This window comes from Acipenser ruthenus, chromosome 7 (assembly GCF_902713425.1).
Source record: "Acipenser ruthenus chromosome 7, fAciRut3.2 maternal haplotype, whole genome shotgun sequence".
Lineage (NCBI taxonomy): Eukaryota > Metazoa > Chordata > Actinopteri > Acipenseriformes > Acipenseridae > Acipenser > Acipenser ruthenus.
Genome location: NC_081195.1, coordinates 69,510,092 through 69,531,898, shown reverse-complemented (window position 1 = coordinate 69,531,898; position 21,807 = coordinate 69,510,092). Strand labels below are relative to the sequence as shown.

The following is a 21,807-nucleotide window of genomic DNA, read 5'->3' as shown; positions in this document are numbered from 1 at the left end:
GCACAGTGTTCCAGGCAGGGCTCCTTCTCGTTTCTGAGAGCACACTGATCCCTAGATGCATGATGTATTAAGTGAAAGAGCTCCCTGCACGTGTGGAGCACAGTGTTCCAGGCAGGGCTCCTTCTCGTTTCTGAGAGCACACTGATCCCTAGATGCATGATGTATTAAGTGAAAGAGCTCCCTGCACGTGTGGAGCTCAGTGCTCCAGGCAGGGCTCCTTCTCGTTTCTGAGAGCACACTGATCCCTAGATGCATGATGTATTAAGTGAAAGAGCTCCCTGCACGTGTGGAGCACAGTGTTCCAGGCAGGGCTCCTTCTCGTTTCTGAGAGCACACTGATCCCTAGATGCATGATGTATTAAGTGAAAGAGCTCCCTGTACGTGTGGAGCACAGTGTTCCAGGCAGGGCTCCTTCTCGTTTCTGAGAGCACACTGATCCCTAGATGCATGATGTATTAAGTGAAAGAGCTCCCTGTACGCGTGGAGCACAGTGCTCCAGGCAGGGCTCCTTCTCGTTTCTGAGAGCACACTGATCCCTAGATGCATGATGTATTAAGTGAAAGAGCTCCCTGCACGTGTGGAGCACAGTGCTCCAGGCAGGGCTCCTTCTCGTTTCTGAGAGCACACTGATCCCTAGATGCATGATGTATTAAGTGAAAGAGCTCCCTGCACGTGTGGAGCACAGTTTTCCAGGCAGGGCTCCTTCTCGTTTCTGAGAGCACACTGATCCCTAGATGCATGATGTATTAAGTGAAAGAGCTCCCTGCACGTGTGGAGCACAATGTTCCAGGCAGGGCTCCTTCTCGTTTCTGAGAGCACACTGATCCCTAGATGCATGATGTATTAAGTGAAAGAGCTCCCTGCACGTGTGGAGCACAGTGTTCCAGGCAGGGCTCCTTCTCGTTTCTGAGAGCACACTGATCCCTAGATGCATGATGTATTAAGTGAAAGAGCTCCCTGCACGTGTGGAGCACAGTGTTCCAGGCAGGGCTCCTTCTCGTTTCTGAGAGCACACTGATCCCTAGATGCATGATGTATTAAGTGAAAGAGCTCCCTGCACGTGTGGAGCACAGTGTTCCAGGCAGGGCTCCTTCTCGTTTCTGAGAGCACACTGATCCCTAGATGCATGATGTATTAAGTGAAAGAGCTCCCTGCACGTGTGGAGCACAGTGTTCCAGGCAGGGCTCCTTCTCGTTTCTGAGAGCACACTGATCCCTAGATGCATGATGTATTAAGTGAAAGAGCTCCCTGCACGTGTGGAGCACAGTGTTCCAGGCAGGGCTCCTTCTCACTGATTCTTAGATGCATTGCAGAGAGCACTGCTTAACTTCATCGTTACTGATGGATTCCTTGCATAGTCCATCATTAATAATCATTTTTACAAGGCATACAGAGCACTGACTAGTTCACAGAGACTGTCTCTAGTTTGACGGTGCATACTCAGATATAATGAAATGCATCCTGTCACAAACCGATGATTCAGATTGACCTCTCCACAGAAATCAGGTGCTGACAACTTAGACTGCTTTTCTTACTCTGTGGAGAGCAGCAGTCTACACAAGCAGCTGTTTCCCTCTGCATGGTAAATTAGCCCAGTCACAGCAATGGGAAGAGCTTGATGTGAATAATCTGATCCTGCAGCACTGCTGCTACCCAGTCACTCTGCTTTGTCTCTCGTCCCAGTGTGCTTGGCATGGGGTCCTTCTTGGTGGTGATGTAATGCTTTGTGCCCCTGCAGCGGCTGTCCTCGGAGAATGCCTGCCCTGATCCAGCACCCCGGATACTCGGAGTCGGAGCTCCGGCGTGTCGAGGAGAAGCTGGTGTGCCGGGAATCCCAGGTGTCCATGCTGCTGTCGATATTCGGGGAGGTAAACACGCCTTCCTTTACCCCTTTGAAACCCCCTCTCCAATGAGATGCTCAGTACCGAAGAGCTTTTATCTTCTCAAGCAACAAGTCTGGCTATTCCAGGAGAATGTATTGTCAGTTGCAGTGGATAAGTCACCAATATCACACTGCAGGCAGGACTTTTTCATGATCACATTTCTGTGCATTAGGATAGACCCATGACCAAAAACAGTCTGATAATCTTATCAGTAAAAACAGTCATTGTCTTAACAGTAAAGCATTTTCATTGACTCCCCCTTCTGTAGGGCTTGATGGGCTCCTCTCCTTTCTCTCGCTCCTGAGATCTAAGGGAGTGTGCTGGCTTCTCTCTGCTATGAATGATGTTTAATTCTTCATTAGTTTATTTATTAAACAGGTGCAAGTCCATATTCTACCCAGGTCAACCAAAGTACACCCCTTTCAGTTTTGAGAATGTGCAAGCAGGATGGTGCATGTTGCTGTTTGTTTGTGTGTTTCTCTGCAGCAGTGCAGCTACCTCTCTGGTTTGTATTGTGTGTTTCTCTGCAGCAGTGCAGCTACCTCTCTGGTTTGTATTGTGTGTTTCTCTGCAGCAGTGCAGCTACCTCTCTGGTTTGTATTGTGTGTTTCTCTGCAGCAGTGCAGCTACCTCTCTGGTTTGTATTGTGTATTTCTCTGCAGCAGTGCAGCTACCTCTCTGGTTTGTATTGTGTGTTTCTCTGCAGCCCCAGCAGTACAGCTACCCCTCTGTGTTCATCTATGGACATGCAGCCACCGGGAAGACCTTCGTCACGCAGACGCTGCTTCGCGAGCTCCAGGTAGAAATGTGGTTTTGAAATCATGCTTAATAAGTAGTTTGCAGTGACAGTCAGTGGTGCGTGCTCGCCTCACCTCACCAGGGTTCGAGTCCAGGCCTGATTTTCAGTTCCAAGTCCAGCTGAGTTTCCTTGGCAGGGATTGGAATTGGAATTCATGTTCTAGAGACACAGCGATTGTTGTGGTTGTTCAACTGAAGTAATTTGTTGCCACTGTGAGAAGCTCATTTTAACAGAATCCTGCTAATTGCAATTTTGATCAGCGATGTGTTGGAATTGATTGAAAGGGAATTTGAATTTGAAATGGAACTGGAATTCACCCCAACCCTGTGTTCTAACGTGTTCACATCCAGTCTGCTAGCTGCTCCAGTCTCTCTCTGTCAGCTCCCTGTAACATGTGGAGACACCTTTTCAATTCATGTTTTTGGACAGAATAATAATTGAAAATGGGTCATTCCACGCCAACTCAACCAGAAAAGAAATAGCCAGTTTGGATAGAACTATGTGGTACTTTAACCTCACCAAAGTGGCCGTAATCAATGCTCAAATGCATGACAAATGCAACTTCAAAAATCTACCAAAAATTAAATATCCCCGGATACTGACGTATTTTGCCTGATGCTTGTAGATCTCATTAACATCTATCCAAACATATCTTTGGGTGATTTTTTAGAGCCCCCCCACACAAGTTATTATTGCCTAAACTTGGTACAAATAGAAAAAATTCAAATTTCAAGGGGGTTTAATGACCAGTGGAGGGACTTGAAACCAAAAGTGTTTCACAGAATTTGGAAGACTGGTTCCTAAGGTTCTTACAGCAATACTTACATTTCAAGAACATAAGGGTTGGAAGTGAGACTCCTATTGCACAGCAGTCTCACTCATTCTTTACTACCAGCTTGATGAGCCAGTGTGAATAGGTAACAGGCTCAGCTGTGTCTTAAACTCCTAGTGAAAGTAGGCAAGGATGAAACTGCTGTGCAATGGGAGTGTTATGTGCATCCCTGTGTTGTGTGTGTCTGAGTCTCTCTCTCTCTCTCTCTCTCTCTCTCTCTCTCTCCCCAGCTCCCTCACGCGCTGCTGAACTGTGTGGAGTGTTTCACGTCTCGCCTGCTCTTTGAACACATCCTGAACCAGCTGTGCGCTCACAGCCCCTCCCCAGACAACGAGTTCTCCTCTCACACTCGCTGCGATTCCTTCAATGATTTCATTCGGCTCTACAGACAGCTGGCTGACCTGCAGCAGCAGAAGAGCACCACCTACATTGTGAGTACAGCAGAATATTACCAGCGCTGTCTATAACCACTGAGCTACTCCAACACACTGCAGCCCAGCGCTGTCTATAACCACTGAGCTACTCCAACACACTCTCTAACCCTGCTGTTTGCTCTCTCCACTCTGATTGGACTCTCTAACCCTGCTGTTTGCTCTCTCTCCACTCTGATTGGACTCTCTGACCCTGCTGTTTGCTCTCTCCAGGTGCTGGACCGAGCCGAGGCGTTGAGAGACATGGATGCCAATCTGCTGTCTGGATTCCTTCGACTGCAGGAGCTGGTAGGGGTGAAAATACGCACACGCAGGCATGAGTGCAGAACCGTGTCATTCATGTGTGGCTGCAGCAGCCAGCCCCTCCAACCCGCAGTTCAGAACCGTGTCATTCATGTGTGGCTACAGCAGCCAGACCCTCCAACCCGCAGTTCAGAACCGTGTCATTCATGTGTGGCTACAGCAGCCAGCCCCTCCAACCCGCAGTTCAGAACCGTGTCATTCATGTGTGGCTGCAGCAGCCAGCCCCTCCAACCCGCAGTTCGTTTGGATGCTCACTGTTGTTCAGTATTCATTCAGGCCATTTTCATTCTGATTGATCTGACTGCTTCCCTTCATGTAGCCTCCTGTGTGCCAACCCCATGTCAGTCTATTCCACTCACACCAGCTATGTATGTATGTATGCATGCCTGTGGAAGGATGTGGACGACTTTATAATCATTTTACTTTTAATTAATCCATGTTAATAATACTTGACAACAGTGAGTAAAGTCAATCAAAGTTATTTATTAAAGCGTACATTTATCAAACACTAGCCTCCACTGATTATTGGAAATATAGAAATGCACCGCTCTAAATCTACTAGCCAGCTAGTTTTAAACAGTTACAGAAGAGGGGTGTGAGATCTACCTGCACTGGGACTAGTTTTAAACAGTTACAGAAGGGGGGTGTGAGATCTACCTGCACTGGGACTAGTTTCAAACAGTTACAGAAGAGGGGTGTGAGATCTACCTGCACTGGGACTAGTGTTAAACAGTTACAGAAGAGGGGTGTGAGATCTACCTGCACTGGGACTAGTTTCAAACAGTTACAGAAGAGGGATGTGAGATCTACCTGCACTGGGACTAGTGTTAAACAGTTACAGAAGAGGGGTGTGAGATCTACCTGCACTGGGACTAGTGTTAAACAGTTACAGAAGAGGGGTGTGAGATCTACCTGCACTGGGACTAGTTTCAAACAGTTACAGAAGAGGGATGTGAGATCTACCTGCACTGGGACTAGTGTTAAACAGTTACAGAAGAGGGGTGTGAGATCTACCTGCACTGGGACTAGTGTTAAACAGTTACAGAAGAGGGGTGTGAGATCTACCTGCACTGGGACTAGTTTTAAACAGTTACAGAAGAGGGGTGTGAGATCTACCTGCACTGGGACTAGTTTTAAACAGTTACAGAAGAGGGATGTGAGATCTACCTGCACTGGGACTAGTTTTAAACAGTTACAGAAGAGGGGTGTGAGATCTACCTGCACTGGGACTAGTGTTAAACAGTTACAGAAGAGGGGTGTGAGATCTACCTGCACTGGGGGTTATTCTTTCAGGAACAGGAGTGAAGGATGTCCTCTTGAATCTCCTGAATAGCTACAGCTCTAACTGTATCACCCCATGGTTATAACAGATATTATGCAAAGTCATCTCTATCACCCCATGTACTTTCAGACTTGTCCTGTTCACTTTGCCACATACCGGTTTTAGCCAGACCAGTGGCTTGTTATTGTGGTCCACACCCTCTGTACATGAACTTTCATAACCCTTATTTAAATACAATTTTCCAGTTTTTCTTTCTTCTTTTTTTTTCAATGCTGACAGGTGGGAGGGAACGTGACGGTCATCTTCCTCAGCGAAATCGTCTGGGAGAAGTTCCGTCCGAACACCGGCTGCTTTGAGCCCCTGATCATCTGCTTCCCGGACTACAGCAAAGGTGAGGCAGGATCAGCAGGAGCAGGGCGAGATCCCTTGTCTGACTCGTCTCTCTCTCTGTCTGCTGTTACTGTATAGAGATCCCTTGTCTGACTCGTCTCTCTCTCTCTCTCTTTGTTGTTACTGTATAGAGATCCCTTGTCTGACTCGTCTCTCTCTCTCTCTCTCTCTCTCTCTCTCTCTCTCTGTCTCGGTTGTTTCTGTATAGAGATCCCTTGTCCTGACCCCTCTCTCTGGTCTTTGATTTCCTCGTGCAGCTGAGCTGCAGCAGATCCTGTCTCTCGATCACCACCCAGAGTACTCTGCAGACCTGTACGCCTCCTACATCAACATCCTGCTGGGCGTCTTCTACTCCGTCTGCCGAGACCTGAAGGAGCTCAGACATCTGGTGAGACGTGCACTGCTCTCCGACACTGCTGCTTCCCACAGTCAATCTGCAATCTCCCAGAGTTGTGTCCCATTGAAGCAGCAATCCTGATTCCCAGGATCCCGATCAGGCGGTGCTGACTGTACTGTGCATTTACCCTAGTTTATTATGGGTTGGAATATTAGTGGGTTTTGTGTTTTGACAGGGATGGAAATAAGACTCTGTATAGGAATTTGATCCATTTCTGTTTATTTTTTCCAAGTTTAATAAGTCACTGAGCTTTTTACTGGTATAGTGGGGCTAACGAAGCTCCTATTAAAACCTGGAATGGGTGAAACTGTTATGCAATATATGCTTTACCATACCTCTCTGGGCTTTACAGTGCTTCCCTATGCATTCACTATGCTTTATTACACTTTGCTATGCTTTTACTATGGGAAGCTATAGCACTGTAGTGGGTTCTGTAGCACTTCCTGATGCTGTTTCACCTACCAGCCCCCCAGCATGGAGTGTGGGGGTGCTTTGCTGTTTGTTTGTAGCGTGGTGTACAGTGTGGGGGTGCTTTGCTGTTTGTAGCGTGGTGTACAGTGTGGGGGTGCTTTGCTGTTTGTAGCGTGGTGTACAGTGTTGGGGTGCTTTGCTGTTTGTAGCGTGGTGTACAGTGTGGGGGTGCTTTGCTGTTTGTTTGTAGCGTGGTGTACAGTGTGGGGGTGCTTTGCTGTTTGTTTGTAGCGTGGTGTACAGTGTGGGGGTGCTTTGCTGTTTGTTTGTAGCATGGTGTACAGTGTGGGGGTGCTTTGCTGTTTGTTTGTAGCGTGGTGTACAGTGTGGGGGTGCTTTGCTGTTTGTTTGTAGCATGGTGTACAGTGTGGGGGTGCTTTGCTGTTTGTTTGTAGCGTGGTGTACAGTGTGGGGGTGCTTTGCTGTTTGTAGTGTGGTGTACAGTGTGGGGGTGCTTTGCTGTTTGTAGCGTGGTGTACAGTGTGGGGGTGCTTTGCTGTTTGTTTGTAGCGTGGTGTACAGTGTGGGGGTGCTTTGCTGTTTGTTTGCAGCGTGGTGTACAGTGTGGGGGTGCTTTGCTGTTTGTTTGTAGCGTGGTGTACAGTGTGGGGGTGCTTTGCTGTTTGTTTGTAGTGTGGTGTACAGTGTGGGGGTGCTTTGCTGTTTATTTGTAGCGTGGTGTACAGTGTGGGGGTGCTTTGCTGTTTGTTTGCAGCGTGGTGTACAGTGTGGGGGTGCTTTGCTGTTTGTTTGTAGCATGGTGTACAGTGTGGGGGTGCTTTGCTGTTTGTAGCGTGGTGTACAGTGTGGGGGTGCTTTGCTGTTTGTAGCGTGGTGTACAGTGTGGGGGTGCTTTGCTGTTTATTTGTAGCGTGGTGTACAGTGTGGGGGTGCTTTGCTGTTTGTAGCGTGGTGTACAGTGTGGGGGTGCTTTGCTGTTTATTTGTAGCGTGGTGTACAGTGTGGGGGTGCTTTGCTGTTTGTTTGTAGTGTGGTGTACAGTGTGGGGGTGCTTTGCTGTGTTTGTAGCGTGGTGTACAGTGTGGGGGTGCTATGCTGTTTATTTGTAGCGTGGTGTACAGTGTGGGGGTGCTTTGCTGTTTGTAGTGTGGTGTACAGTGTGGGGGTGCTTTGCTGTTTGTTTGTAGTGTGGTGTACAGTGTGGGGGTGCTTTGCTGTTTGTAGTGTGGTGTACAGTGTGGGGGTGCTTTGCTGTGTTTGTAGCGTGGTGTACAGTGTGGGGGTGCTTTGCTGTTTGTTTGTAGCGTGGTGTACAGTGTTGGGGTGCTTTGCTGTTTGTTTGTAGTGTGGTGTACAGTGTGGGGGTGCTTTGCTGTTTGTTTGTAGTGTGGTGTACAGTGTGGGGGTGCTTTGCTGTTTGTAGTGTGGTGTACAGTGTTGGGGTGCTTTGCTGTTTGTTTGTAGCGTGGTGTACAGTGTGGGGGTGCTATGCTGTTTATTTGTAGCGTGGTGTACAGTGTGGGGGTGCTTTGCTGTTTGTTTGTAGTGTGGTGTACAGTGTGGGGGTGCTATGCTGTTTATTTGTAGCGTGGTGTACAGTGTGGGGGTGCTTTGCTGTTTGTTTGTAGTGTGGTGTACAGTGTGGGGGTGCTTTGCTGTTTGTTTGTAGTGTGGTGTACAGTGTGGGGGTGCTTTGCTGTTTGTTTGTAGTGTGGTGTACAGTGTGGGGGTGCTTTGCTGTGTTTGTAGCGTGGTGTACAGTGTGGGGGTGCTATGCTGTTTATTTGTAGCGTGGTGTACAGTGTGGGGGTGCTTTGCTGTTTGTAGTGTGGTGTACAGTGTGGGGGTGCTTTGCTGTTTGTTTGTAGTGTGGTGTACAGTGTGGGGGTGCTTTGCTGTTTGTTTGTAGTGTGGTGTACAGTGTGGGGGTGCTTTGCTGTTTGTTTGTAGCGTGGTGTACAGTGTGGGGGTGCTATGCTGTTTATTTGTAGCGTGGTGTACAGTGTGGGGGTGCTTTGCTGTTTGTTTGTAGTGTGGTGTACAGTGTGGGGGTGCTTTGCTGTTTGTAGTGTGGTGTACAGTGTTGGGGTGCTTTGCTGTTTGTTTGTAGCGTGGTGTACAGTGTGGGGGTGCTATGCTGTTTATTTGTAGCGTGGTGTACAGTGTGGGGGTGCTTTGCTGTTTGTTTGTAGTGTGGTGTACAGTGTGGGGGTGCTATGCTGTTTATTTGTAGCGTGGTGTACAGTGTGGGGGTGCTTTGCTGTTTGTTTGTAGTGTGGTGTACAGTGTGGGGGTGCTTTGCTGTTTGTTTGTAGTGTGGTGTACAGTGTGGGGGTGCTTTGCTGTTTGTTTGTAGTGTGGTGTACAGTGTGGGGGTGCTTTGCTGTTTGTTTGTAGTGTGGTGTACAGTGTGGGGGTGCTTTGCTGTGTTTGTAGCGTGGTGTACAGTGTGGGGGTGCTATGCTGTTTATTTGTAGCGTGGTGTACAGTGTGGGGGTGCTTTGCTGTTTGTAGTGTGGTGTACAGTGTGGGGGTGCTTTGCTGTTTGTTTGTAGTGTGGTGTACAGTGTGGGGGTGCTTTGCTGTTTGTTTGTAGTGTGGTGTACAGTGTGGGGGTGCTTTGCTGTTTGTTTGTAGTGTGGTGTACAGTGTGGGGGTGCTTTGCTGTTTGTAGTGTGGTGTACAGTGTGGGGGTGCTTTGCTGTGTTTGTAGCGTGGTGTACAGTGTGGGGGTGCTTTGCTGTTTGTTTGTAGCGTGGTGTACAGTGTTGGGGTGCTTTGCTGTTTGTTTGTAGTGTGGTGTACAGTGTGGGGGTGCTTTGCTGTTTGTTTGTAGTGTGGTGTACAGTGTGGGGGTGCTTTGCTGTTTGTTTGTAGTGTGGTGTACAGTGTGGGGGTGCTTTGCTGTTTGTAGCGTGGTGTACAGTGTGGGGGTGCTTTGCTGTGTTTGTAGCGTGGTGTACAGTGTGGGGGTGCTTTGCTGTTTATTTGTAGCGTGGTGTACAGTGTGGGAGTGCTTTGCTGTTTGTTTGTAGCGTGGTGTACAGTGTGGGGGTGCTTTGCTGTTTGTTTGTAGCGTGGTGTACAGTGTGGGGGTGCTTTGCTGTTTGTTTGTAGCGTGGTGTACAGTGTGGGGGTGCTTTGCTGTTTATTTGTAGCGTGGTGTACAGTGTGGGGGTGCTTTGCTGTTTGTTTGTAGCGTGGTGTACAGTGTGGGGGTGCTTTGCTGTTTGTTTGCAGCGTGGTGTACAGTGTGGGGGTGCTTTGCTGTTTGTTTGTAGTGTGGTGTACAGTGTGGGGGTGCTTTGCTGTGTTTGTAGCGTGGTGTACAGTGTGGGAGTGCTTTGCTGTTTATTTGTAGCGTGGTGTACAGTGTGGGGGTGCTTTGCTGTTTGTAGCGTGGTGTACAGTGTGGGGGTGCTTTGCTGTTTGTTTGTAGCGTGGTGTACAGTGTGGAGGTGCTTTGCTGTTTGTTTGTAGCGTGGTGTACAGTGTGGGGGTGCTTCGCTGTTTTTGTAGCGTGGTGTACAGTGTGGGGGTGCTTTGCTGTTGTAGCGTGGTGTACAGTGTGGGGGTGCTATGTGTTGACTACTTTGTAACACAATGGCCTTCTCATACTGTGTATTCCGTACTTGTACTTCAGACTGGGAGGTGAGTCTAATCCCCTTTTTCCTTTTCTAATTTTCTTCTTTTTTTAATTTTTTTTTTTGATACAGGCTGCGCTCAATTTTACCAAATTCTGTGAGCCGCTGGTAAAAGGAGAAGGTAAGCTGCAATCGCAGTAGCGGCTACAGCTGAGAGCAGGGGGTTCAGCTGAGAGCAGGGGGTTCAGCTGAGGGGCTGAGAGCAGGGGGTTCAGCTGAGAGCAGGGGGTTCAGCTGAGGGGCTGAGAGCAGGGGGTTCGGCTGAGAGCAGGGGGTTCAGCTGAGGGGCTGAGAGCAGGGGGTTCAGCTGAGAGCAGGGGGTTCAGCTGAGAGTAGGGGGTTCAGCTGAGGGGCTTAGAGCAGGGGGTTCGGCTGAGAGCAGGGGGTTCGGCTGAGAGCAGGGGGTTCAGCTGAGAGCAGGGGGTTCAGCTGAGGGGCTGAGAGCAGGGGGTTCAGCTGAGAGCAGGGGTTTCAGCTGAGAGCAGGGGGTTCAGCTGAGAGTAGGGGGTTCAGCTGAGAGCAGGGGGTTCAGCTGAGGGGCTGAGAGCAGGGGGTTCGGCTGAGAGCAGGGGGTTCGGCTGAGAGCAGGGGGTTCAGCTGAGGGACTGAGAGCAGGGGGTTCAGCTGAGAGCAGGGGGTTCAGCTGAGGGGCTGAGAGCAGGGGGTTCAGCTGAGGGGCTGAGAGCAGGGGGTTCAGCTGAGAGTAGGGGGTTCAGCTGAGGGGCTGAGAGCAGGGGGTTCGGCTGAGAGCAGGGGGTTCGGCTGAGAGTAGGGGGTTCAGCTGAGGGGCTGAGAGCAGGGGGTTCAGCTGAGAGTAGGGGGTTCAGCTGAGGGGCTGAGAGCAGGGGGTTCGGCTGAGAGCAGGGGGTTCGGCTGAGAGTAGGGGGTTCAGCTGAGGGGCTGAGAGCAGGGGGTTCAGCTGAGAGTAGGGGGTTCAGCTGAGGGGCTGAGAGTAGGGGGTTCAGCTGAGGGGCTGAGAGCAGGGGGTTCAGCTGAGAGCAGGGGGTTCAAATGAGAGCAGGGGGTTCAGCTGAGGGGCTGAGAGCAGGGGGTTCGTCTGAGAGCAGGGGGTTCGGCTGAGAGCAGGGGGTCAGCTGAGGGGCTGAGAGCAGGTGGTTCAGCTGAGAGCAGGGGGTTCAGCTGAGGGGCTGAGAGCAGGGGGTTCAGCTGAGGGCCTGAGAGCAGGGGGTTCGCCTGAGAGCAGGGGGTTCGGCTGAGAGCAGGGGGTTCAGCTGTGGGACTGGGAGGGAGGCAATGTGGTTTGAGGAGGTACTTATTATTATTATATTATTATTATTATAATTATTATTTATTTCTTAGCAGACTCCCTTATCCAGGGCGACTTACAATTGTTACAAGATATCGCATTATTTTTACATATAATTACCCATTTATACAGTTGAGTTTTTTTTTTGCTGGAGCAATCTAGGTAAAGTACCTTGCTCAAGGGTACAGCAGCAGTGTCCCCCAACTGGGATTGAACCCATGGCCCTCCGGTCAAGAGTCCAGAGCCATAACCACTACTCCACACTGCTGCCCTACGTACTGTAGTGTGGCTAGCTGTCAGAGCTGTATTCCAGCGCTGGGTATAATGTCTCTCTGGATTCCAGCGCTGTCTGTAATGTTTCTGTCCCTCCCTGGTGTGTTTCAGCGAAGGAGAGCGACACGCACAGGCTGTGGAGGAACATTGAGCCTCACCTGAAGAAGGCCATGCAGACAGTCTACCTGCGGGAGATCTCCAGGTGAGAGGGGGTGTGGCCGGGGGCCACGAAATAAATAAAACTAAAGAAACTTGAGTCTTGAAAACAAACCTTTCAACAAAGGCCTGAACAACTTTTGCCACTAATAACTTAACTAACAGTTAATAACTGTTGAAAGTGATAGAAATTAAGTTTGTAGCACTGATAGATGTATTGATCATGCGAGTGTCACTCTCTCTGATAGATGTATTGATCTAGGTGTGCGCGTGTGTGCGCTGGTGTTTTAGTGACCCTCCCTGATCATGCGAGTGTCACTCTGCTGTGTTGCAGTTCGCAGTGGGAGGAGATGCAGCAGAAGGAGGGAGAGCTGCACCTGAAAGGTAAGATGCTCACAGGCCTGGCTGCCGGAGGGTAGCATGTTATTTTATTGGTTAAAGTGACCTTCATGTTGTTTGAGATTCTTGGTGGAATGCATTTTCTGTAGAGCATCTAGATGCAGGAAGTCTTGTTTCTGAACCTCCCCCCCCAAACAATTTGTACTTTATGATGAGGTGGGCTTTTTATACATGAGATTCTGCACTATGCTCAAGCTTCATTTGTTCTAAGGTAGAATACAGTTTTTGTTTCTGCTATCAAATATGTAATATAACGTTATTTCAATATTATATATATTTCTCCGGGAGTCGAGACGCTTCAGCCCCGCTCCGGCAGCCGAACCCGGGGCAAACCCATTCCCTCTCCCACTCTCCCAACCCGCTCTCCTCCTTGCATCTTGTTGGTTTGCTTGTCTGTCGCTTCGAACTGAACTCCCCTCTGCCGTTTAGCCAGGCTATAGTTTAAAAACTGCTGATTAAAATGATCCTCGAGTGGGAATGTTACCTTTTTTTATTTTTTTGTTTGTTAATAATACAGCGTTGATTACACGGTGCTTGATGCATGGTTAATTCACGGAAAGTTACATTGTTGATTCACTATATGCGTATTATAGAGAGGGGGGTTATTTTATTTAGTATTTTAGTCAGATGCAGGCGCCCGGCCAGACTACAGGGGTCGCTGGTGTGCGGTCAACCGAGGACACCTTGGCCGACCTATTTGTCACTGTAATCTGCTGCCTGAACACCCCTCCCCCTCCCCCTTTCCACAGCAATACCTAACACAACCCACCTTTCGCTTGTACCAGCGCTTAAAGTGTTTGTGTCAGTCTCTGCTCATACTCCTCTGCCCAATGCTGCCTTGCCATGGTGCGTTCTTGCTGGGAGGCTGTAGTGAAGGTACTCTGTTCTCTCTGGTTCTCGTTGGCAGGTCTCTCTGCTCATGCTCAGTTCTTGCTGGGAGGCTGTAATGAAGGTACTCTGTTCTCTCTGGTTCTCTTTGGCAGGTCTCTCTGCTCATGCTCATGTGGAGCTGCCCTATTACTCCAAGTTCCTGCTGATAGCAGCCTACCTGGCCTCCTTCAACCCTGCCCGTGCAGACAAACGCTTCTTCCTCAAGGTAAGCCACACCGCCCAGCCACCTGTCCAACCAGATCAAGCTTTGAGGGATGCTACAAAGACGCTTTCGTCCAAATGTATCCAGTCCCTTGGCACCATGATGCAATCTGCACCATTATTTTGTGGAAGAAGATGAATAAACCTAATTGGTTTACAGGGTTGGAAATAAGACTACTGTTGCGTAGCAGTTTCATCCCTTCCAGGTTTTACTATGAGCTTGATGAGCTACAGTGTATAGGTAACAAGCTCAGGTGTGTGTTAAACTACTAATGAAACCAGGAATGGATCAAGCTGCTATGCAATGCAAGTCTTAAATTTGGAGGCTCATCTGCATCTCAGATGTGTTTAATGATGAGAGTGGGTCTGGAGCGTTCGATCTTCCTCTTCACGTTTGAATGATGAGAGCGGGTCTGGAGCGTTGACACAGAAGCATTAAAACAGTAACATGAAGAGGAAGATCGAACGCTCCAGAGCCGCTCTCATCATTCAAACGTGAAGAGGAAGATCGAACGCTCCAGAGCCGCTCTCATCATTCCAACGTGAAGAGGAAGCTCGAACGCTCCAGACCCGCTCTCATCATTCCAACGTGAAGAGGAAGATCGAACGCTCCAGAGCCGCTCTCATCATTCAAACGTGAAGAGGAAGATCGAACGCTCCAGAGCCGCTCTCATCACTCAAACGTGAAGAGGAAGATCGAACGCTCCAGAGCCGCTCTCATCATTCCAACGTGAAGAGGAAGATGGAACGCTCCAGAGCCGCTCTCATCATTCAAACGTGAAGAGGAAGATCGAACGCTCCAGACCCGCTCTCATCATTCCAACGTGAAGAGGAAGATGGAACGCTCCAGACCCGCTCTCATCATTCCAACGTGAAGAGGAAGATGGAACGCTCCAGAGCCGCTCTCATCATTCCAACGTGAAGAGGAAGATGGAACGCTCCAGAGCCGCTCTCATCATTCCAACGTGAAGAGGAAGATGGAACGCTCCAGAGCCGCTCTCATCATTCCAACGTGAAGAGGAAGATCGAACGCTCCAGAGCCGCTCTCATCATTCCAACGTGAAGAGGAAGATCGAACGCTCCAGAGCCGCTCTCATCATTCCAACGTGAAGAGGAAGATCGAACGCTCCAGAGCCGCTCTCATCATTCCAACGTGAAGAGGAAGATCGAACGCTCCAGACTCGCTCTCATCACTCAAACGTGAAGAGGAAGATCGAACGCTCCAGAGCCGCTCTCATCATTCAAACGTGAAGAGGAAGATCGAACGCTCCAGAGCCGCTCTCATCATTCAAACGTGAAGAGGAAGATCGAACGCTCCAGACCCGCTCTCATCATTCCAACGTGAAGAGGAAGATGGAACGCTCCAGACCCGCTCTCATCATTCCAACGTGAAGAGGAAGATGGAACGCTCCAGAGCCGCTCTCATCATTCCAACGTGAAGAGGAAGATCGAACGCTCCAGAGCCGCTCTCATCATTCCAACGTGAAGAGGAAGATGGAACGCTCCAGAGCCGCTCTCATCATTCCAACGTGAAGAGGAAGATGGAACGCTCCAGAGCCGCTCTCATCATTCCAACGTGAAGAGGAAGATGGAACGCTCCAGAGCCGCTCTCATCATTCCAACGTGAAGAGGAAGATCGAACGCTCCAGAGCCGCTCTCATCATTCAAACGTGAAGAGGAAGATCGAACGCTCCAGACCCGCTCTCATCATTCAAACGTGAAGAGGAAGATCGAACGCTCCAGAGCCGCTCTCATCATTCAAACGTGAAGAGGAAGATCGAACGCTCCAGAGCCGCTCTCATCATTCAAACGTGAAGAGGAAGATCGAACGCTCCAGACCCGCTCTCATCATTCCAACGTGAAGAGGAAGATCGAACGCTCCAGAGCCGCTCTCATCATTCAAACGTGAAGAGGAAGATCGAACGCTCCAGAGCCGCTCTCATCATTCAAACGTGAAGAGGAAGATCGAACGCTCCAGAGCCGCTCTCATCATTCAAACGTGAAGAGGAAGATCGAACGCTCCAGACCCGCTCTCATCATTCAAACGTGAAGAGGAAGATCGAACGCTCCAGACCCGCTCTCATCATTCAAACGTGAAGAGGAAGATCGAACGCTCCAGAGCCGCTCTCATCATTCAAACGTGAAGAGGAAGATCGAACGCTCCAGAGCCGCTCTCATCATTCCAACGTGAAGAGGAAGATCGAACGCTCCAGAGCCGCTCTCATCATTCCAACGTGAAGAGGAAGATGGAACGCTCCAGAGCCGCTCTCATCATTCCAACGTGAAGAGGAAGATCGAACGCTCCAGAGCCGCTCTCATCATTCCAACGTGAAGAGGAAGATCGAACGCTCCAGAGCAGTTGATTTCTCATCATTAAATACACTTGAGATGCAGATGAGCCTCCAAACTTCCAGTCTGCAGTCTAGGATTCTCATCTCTGTGCTCTGAATAATGCATCACTACTCAACGGCAGAAGCTAGTTGGTGTATAATTGTGATTTGAAGGTCTGATTTGATTGTTGGTGCATGTGTTTTGAAGGAGTGTAAGAAGTCAATATTCTTGGAGACCAGTTATTGCAGCTAAAGGGAAGATTCCTGTGATGATGATGATGATGATGATGATGATGATGATGATGATGATAGCGATAGTGGAGCGTTGTGACTAGTGGGACAGTTTAAAGCTGGGTATGGAGACCACGTTTTATTTATTTATTTTGCATTTGAAATGGTTCTCTTGCTCCCTCTTTTCATTACAGCACCATGGGAAGATAAAGAAGACAAACTTCCTGAAAAAGCACGAGAAGGTAAGAATGATTTACAAGACAGGATGGTCAGGTGTGAAATCAGAGCCACTGTGTAGCAGGGTCAGCCACCCCATTGTACTGCAGTCCAGCCCAACCCAACCCAACCCAACCCAACCCGCTGCATTCCACTCCATTATTGCAATCCATTCCATTCCATTGTATTTAATTCCATTCTACTCTCCTCCAGTCCAGTCTATTCCACTCCACTGTGTGTCGGTGGGGATGAGTAAAACGTGGTATAGATCAAACTGCTATGCAAAGGGGTTCTTACTCGCAGCTGGTAGTGCCTTCTAGCAGGGTGCATTAATTGAAGCATTTGGTTATTTGTTTCACTCACCAAAACTGTGATATTAATACATGCCAGAGTGAAGAGCATACTCACTTACTGTGATATTAATACATGCCTGTGAAGAGCATACTCACTGTGATAATAATACATGCCAGAGTGAAGAGCATACTCACTTACTGTGATATTAATACATGCCAGAGTAAAGAGCATACTCACTGTGATATTAATACATGCCAGAGTGAAGAGCATACTCACTTACTGTGATATTAATACATGCCAGAGTGAAGAGCATACTCACTGTGATATTAATACATGCCAGAGTGAAGAGCATACTCACTTACTGTGACTCCCTGAAGGAACAGCAACACCACTCCCAAATCATTACCCAGGAGTATGGACATGGGCTGAGCAGAGCCCTTGAGATACACATCTCAACTACAAGGGGGTGCTGGCCACAGCACCATACAATTACACAAGGGATTCCAAGAACCCCTAGTTCTTAAGGTCTTGCTGCTAACTGCATTTGGAGCTGTCTGAAATATATGAAGTGTGAACTAAAATGTCAGAAATACTTGAGCTAGCTGAATGCAGCCTTTAGCACCGGAACGGGACCCTGTACCCTGCAGGACTGACCCAGTCGGAACGGGACCCTGTACCCTGCAGGACTGACCCAGTCGGAACGGGACCCTCTACCCTGCAGGACTGACCCAGTCGGAACGGGGCCCTGTATCCTGCAGGACTGACCCAGTCGGAACGGGACCCTGTACCCTGCAGGACTGACCCAGTCGGAACGGGACCCTGTACCCTGCAGGACTGACCCAGTCGGAACGCGGGACCCTGTACCCTGCAGGACTGACCCAGTCGGAACGGGACCCTGTACCCTGCAGGACTGACCCAGTCGGAACGGGACCCTGTACCCTGCAGGACTGACCCAGTCGGAACGGGACCCTCTACCCTGCAGGACTGACCCAGTCGGAACGGGACCCTGTACCCTGCAGGACTGACCCAGTCGGAACGGGACCCTGTACCCTGCAGGACTGACCCAGTCGGAACGGGGCCCTGTACCCTGCAGGACTGACCCAGTCGGAACGGGACCCTGTACCCTGCAGGACTGACCCAGTCGGAACGGGACCCTGTACCCTGCAGGACTGACCCAGTCGGAACGGGACCCTGTACCCTGCAGGACTGACCCAGTCGGAACGGGACCCTGTACCCTGCAGGACTGACCCAGTCGGAACGGGACCCTGTACCCTGCAGGACTGACCCAGTCGGAACGGGGCCCTGTACCCTGCAGGACTGACCCAGTCGGAACGGGGCCCTGTACCCTGCAGGACTGACCCAGTCGGAACGGGACCCTGTACCCTGCAGGACTGACCCAGTCGGAACGGGACCCTGTACCCTGCAGGACTGACCCAGTCGGAACGGGGCCCTGTACCCTGCAGGACTGACCCAGTCGGAACGGGACCCTGTACCCTGCAGGACTGACCCAGTCGGAACGGGACCCTGTACCCTGCAGGACTGACCCAGTCGGAACGGGACCCTGTACCCTGCAGGACTGACCCAGTCGGAACGGGACCCTGTACCCTGCAGGACTGACCCAGTCGGAACGGGACCCTGTACCCTGCAGGACTGACCCAGTCGGAACGGGGCTGTGTGAACTGGCTACTATTTAGGGAAGGTTTGGGAGGTGAAAGGTTGACGTTGTAATAAATGGGGTGCAGTTCAGAGCCGTTCCCCCTGACAGTGGGCTGCAGTCGATGGCGTCGAGGGGGCTGGTTGATTAATGTGGGCTGGCTGCTGTGTGGCAGTGCTGTGGTTTGTGTTGGAGTCTGGAGCTTCTCCCCTGTCCTGTTCCCAATTAACCAAACCCCCTCCTGTAGTGGCGCTCTCCCCCAGCACCGCACTCTCCCGGTCTGGATCATTCACGGCAGTGCCGGTCAGTGGAGCCTGTCCACACAGCAAGATGAATGAGTGTCCCTGGCCGGGTAGGGCTGGGCTGGCAGTGCTGCCATGGAGTCCCAGCAACAACTACCGAGCCTAGTCTTCCACCTCTGACTCCGTCACCATGATAATAATCATAAGAATCACAAAGAACCTTCCATGCAGCCAGCTGCCTCAAAATACATGAACAATTATGATAGGTTAGGAGCACAGGATCATTTTAAAAATAAAATACAAAAAAATAACAAAAACAACAAAGGGATGAATCCATTTTGTCCCGTCGTTTATCGATCTGTTCTTATTTATCGAGTCCCATGTCAGTGTGTCTCCTCGGTCTCTCTCTCCAGAGATATCTCTGGATCTCTGTGTGTCTGTTATCTGTTCTTATTTATCGAGTCCCATGTCAGTGTGTCTCCTCGGTCTCTCTCTCCAGAGATATCTCTAGATCTCTGTGTGTCTGTTATCTGTTCTTATTTATCGAGTCCCATGTGAGTGTGTCTCCTCGGTCTCTCTCTCCAGAGATATCTCTGGATCTCTGTGTGTCTGTTACCTGTTCTTATTTATCGAGTCCCATGTCAGTGTGTCTCCTCGGTCTCTCTCTCCAGAGATATCTCTGGATCTCTGTGTGTCTGTTATCTGTTCTTATTTATCGAGTCCCATGTCAGTGTGTCTCTGGATCTCTGTGTGTCTGTTATCTGTTTTATAAATCGAGTCCCATGATAGTGTGTCTCCTCGGTCTCTCTCTCCAGAGATATCTCTGGATCTCTGTGTGTCTGTTATCTGTTCTTATTTATCGAGTCCCATGTCAGTGTGTCTCCTCGGTCTCTCTCTCCAGAGATATCTCTGGATCTCTGTGTGTCTGTTACCTGTTCTTATTTATCGAGTCCCATGTGAGTGTGTCTCCTCGGTCTCTCTGACCAGAGATATCTCTGGATCTCTGTGTGTCTGTTATCTGTTCTTATTTATCAAGTCCCATGTGAGTGTGTCTCCTCGGTCTCTCTCTCCAGAGATATCTCTGGATCTCTGTGTGTCTGTTATCTGTTCTTATTTATCGAGTCCCATGTCAGTGTGTCTCCTCGGTCTCTCTCTCCAGAGATATCTCTGGATCTCTCTGTGTGTCTGTTACCTGTTCTTATTTATCGAGTCCCATGTGAGTGTGTCTCCTCGGTCTCTCTCTCCAGAGATATCTCTGGATCTCTGTGTGTCTGTTACCTGTTCTTATTTATCGAGTCCCATGTCAGTGTGTCTCCTCGGTCTCTCTGACCAGAGATATCTCTGGATCTCTGTGTGTCTGTTATCTGTTCTTATTTATCGAGTCCCATGTCAGTGTGTCTCCTCGGTCTCTCTGACCAGAGATATCTCTGGATCTCTGTGTGTCTGTTATCTGTTCTTATTTATCGAGTCCCATGTGAGTGTGTCTCCTCGGTCTCTCTCTCCAGAGATATCTCTGGATCTCTGTGTGTCTGTTATCTGTTCTTATTTATCGAGTCCCATGTGAGTGTGTCTCCTCGGTCTCTCTCTCCAGAGATATCTCTGGATCTCTGTGTGTCTGTTATCTGTTCTTATTTATCGAGTCCCATGTCAGTGTGTCTCCTCGGTCTCTCTCTCCAGAGATATCTCTGGATCTCTCTGTGTGTCTGTTATCTGTTCTTATTTATCGAGTCCCATGTCAGTGTGTCTCCTCGGTCTCTCTCTCCAGAGATATCTCTGGATCTCTCTGTGTGTCTGTTATCTGTTCTTATTTATCGAGTCCCATGTCAGTGTGTCTCCTCGGTCTCTCTCCAGAGATATCTCTGGATCTCTCTGTGTGTCTGTTACCTGTTCTTATTTATCGAGTCCCATGTCAGTGTGTCTCCTCGGTCTCTCTCTCCAGAGATATCTCTGGATCTCTGTGTGTGTCTGTTATCTGTTCTTATTTATCGAGTCCCATGTCAGTGTGTCTCCTCGGTCTCTCTCTCCAGAGATATCTCTGGATCTCTCTGTGTGTCTGTTACCTGTTCTTATTTATCGAGTCCCATGTCAGTGTGTCTCCTCGGTCTCTCTCTCCAGAGATATCTCTGGATCTCTGTGTGTCTGTTATCTGTTCTTATTTATCGAGTCCCATGTCAGTGTGTCTCCTCGGTCTCTCTCTCTCCAGAGATATCTCTGGATCTCTGTGTGTCTGTTATCTGTTCTTATTTATCGAGTCCCATGTCAGTGTGTCTCCTCGGTCTCTCTCTCCAGAGATATCTCTGGATCTCTGTGTGTCTGTTATCTGTTCTTATTTATCGAGTCCCATGTCAGTGTGTCTCCTCGGTCTCTCTGACCAGAGATATCTCTGGATCTCTGTGTGTCTGTTATCTGTTCTTATTTATCGAGTCCCATGTCAGTGTGTCTCCTCGGTCTCTCTCTCCAGAGATATCTCTGGATCTCTGTGTGTCTGTTATCTGTTCTTATTTATCGAGTCCCATGTCAGTGTGTCTCCTCGGTCTCTCTCTCCAGAGATATCTCTGGATCTCTGTGTGTCTGTTATCTGTTCTTATTTATCGAGTCCCATGTCAGTGTGTCTCCTCGGTCTCTCTCTCCAGAGATTTCTCTGGATCTCTGTGTGTCTGTTATCTGTTCTTATTTATCGGGTCCCATGTCAGTGTGTCTCCTCGGTCTCTCTGACCAGAGATATCGCTGGATCTCTGTGTGTCTGTTGGGCACAGCCATGTTTCACAGTTCCAGGCACGTCTAAGAGTGTGCTGAGATATTCCAGTGACCTGGTTTAAAGGACTGAAGGAAGCACACTGCATGTGTTTGGAAGGACTTTTCCCTTTTTGTAGATCTTTATGCCAGTTCATTTGTGTGTGTGTGTTTGAGCTATAGAGCTTCGTTGTTTGTTTTTTTGTATTTGGTAAAGCAAATGAAAGTAGAAGATGACCAAAGACTCCATTTCTAACATCCTGCCTGCAGAACACAAACATACCCAGAGAACTTCCCTTCTCTTCAAGCTAAACGGATCAGAAAAAAACAAGGTCTTTCAAATTAGCCTGCTGTCCACAAACACTGCGCAGAATATTTATCGTTCAATACTTTTAAAAGGGTGACCCTAATGCAGGGAATCTGATTTTGTTTTTGTTGGGCAAGGGGCCACTTAGTTTTGATCTCTTTTAATTGTGTGTAAGAAGTCCCCTGGGTGTCTAAGCGAATGTGCGATACACAAAGCCAGT

At 49.3% G+C, this 21,807-nt stretch overlaps 1 protein-coding gene across 1 annotated transcript in view; it reads left to right on the top strand.

The window, feature by feature from the left end:
• Nucleotides 1-21,807, top strand: part of orc5 (origin recognition complex, subunit 5) — a 61,799-nt gene that overhangs the window by 746 nt on the left and 39,246 nt on the right. Inside the window, exons 2-12 of the mRNA XM_059027775.1 lie at nt 1,739-1,868; nt 2,590-2,682; nt 3,745-3,945; nt 4,159-4,233; nt 5,810-5,921; nt 6,178-6,308; nt 10,466-10,514; nt 12,045-12,135; nt 12,424-12,473; nt 13,472-13,584; nt 16,336-16,383. Of these exons, the coding sequence (XP_058883758.1) occupies nt 1,755-1,868; nt 2,590-2,682; nt 3,745-3,945; nt 4,159-4,233; nt 5,810-5,921; nt 6,178-6,308; nt 10,466-10,514; nt 12,045-12,135; nt 12,424-12,473; nt 13,472-13,584; nt 16,336-16,383 (1,077 nt within the window). The 5' untranslated portion in view covers nt 1,739-1,754. The remainder of the gene's footprint in view (nt 1-1,738; nt 1,869-2,589; nt 2,683-3,744; nt 3,946-4,158; nt 4,234-5,809; nt 5,922-6,177; nt 6,309-10,465; nt 10,515-12,044; nt 12,136-12,423; nt 12,474-13,471; nt 13,585-16,335; nt 16,384-21,807) is intronic.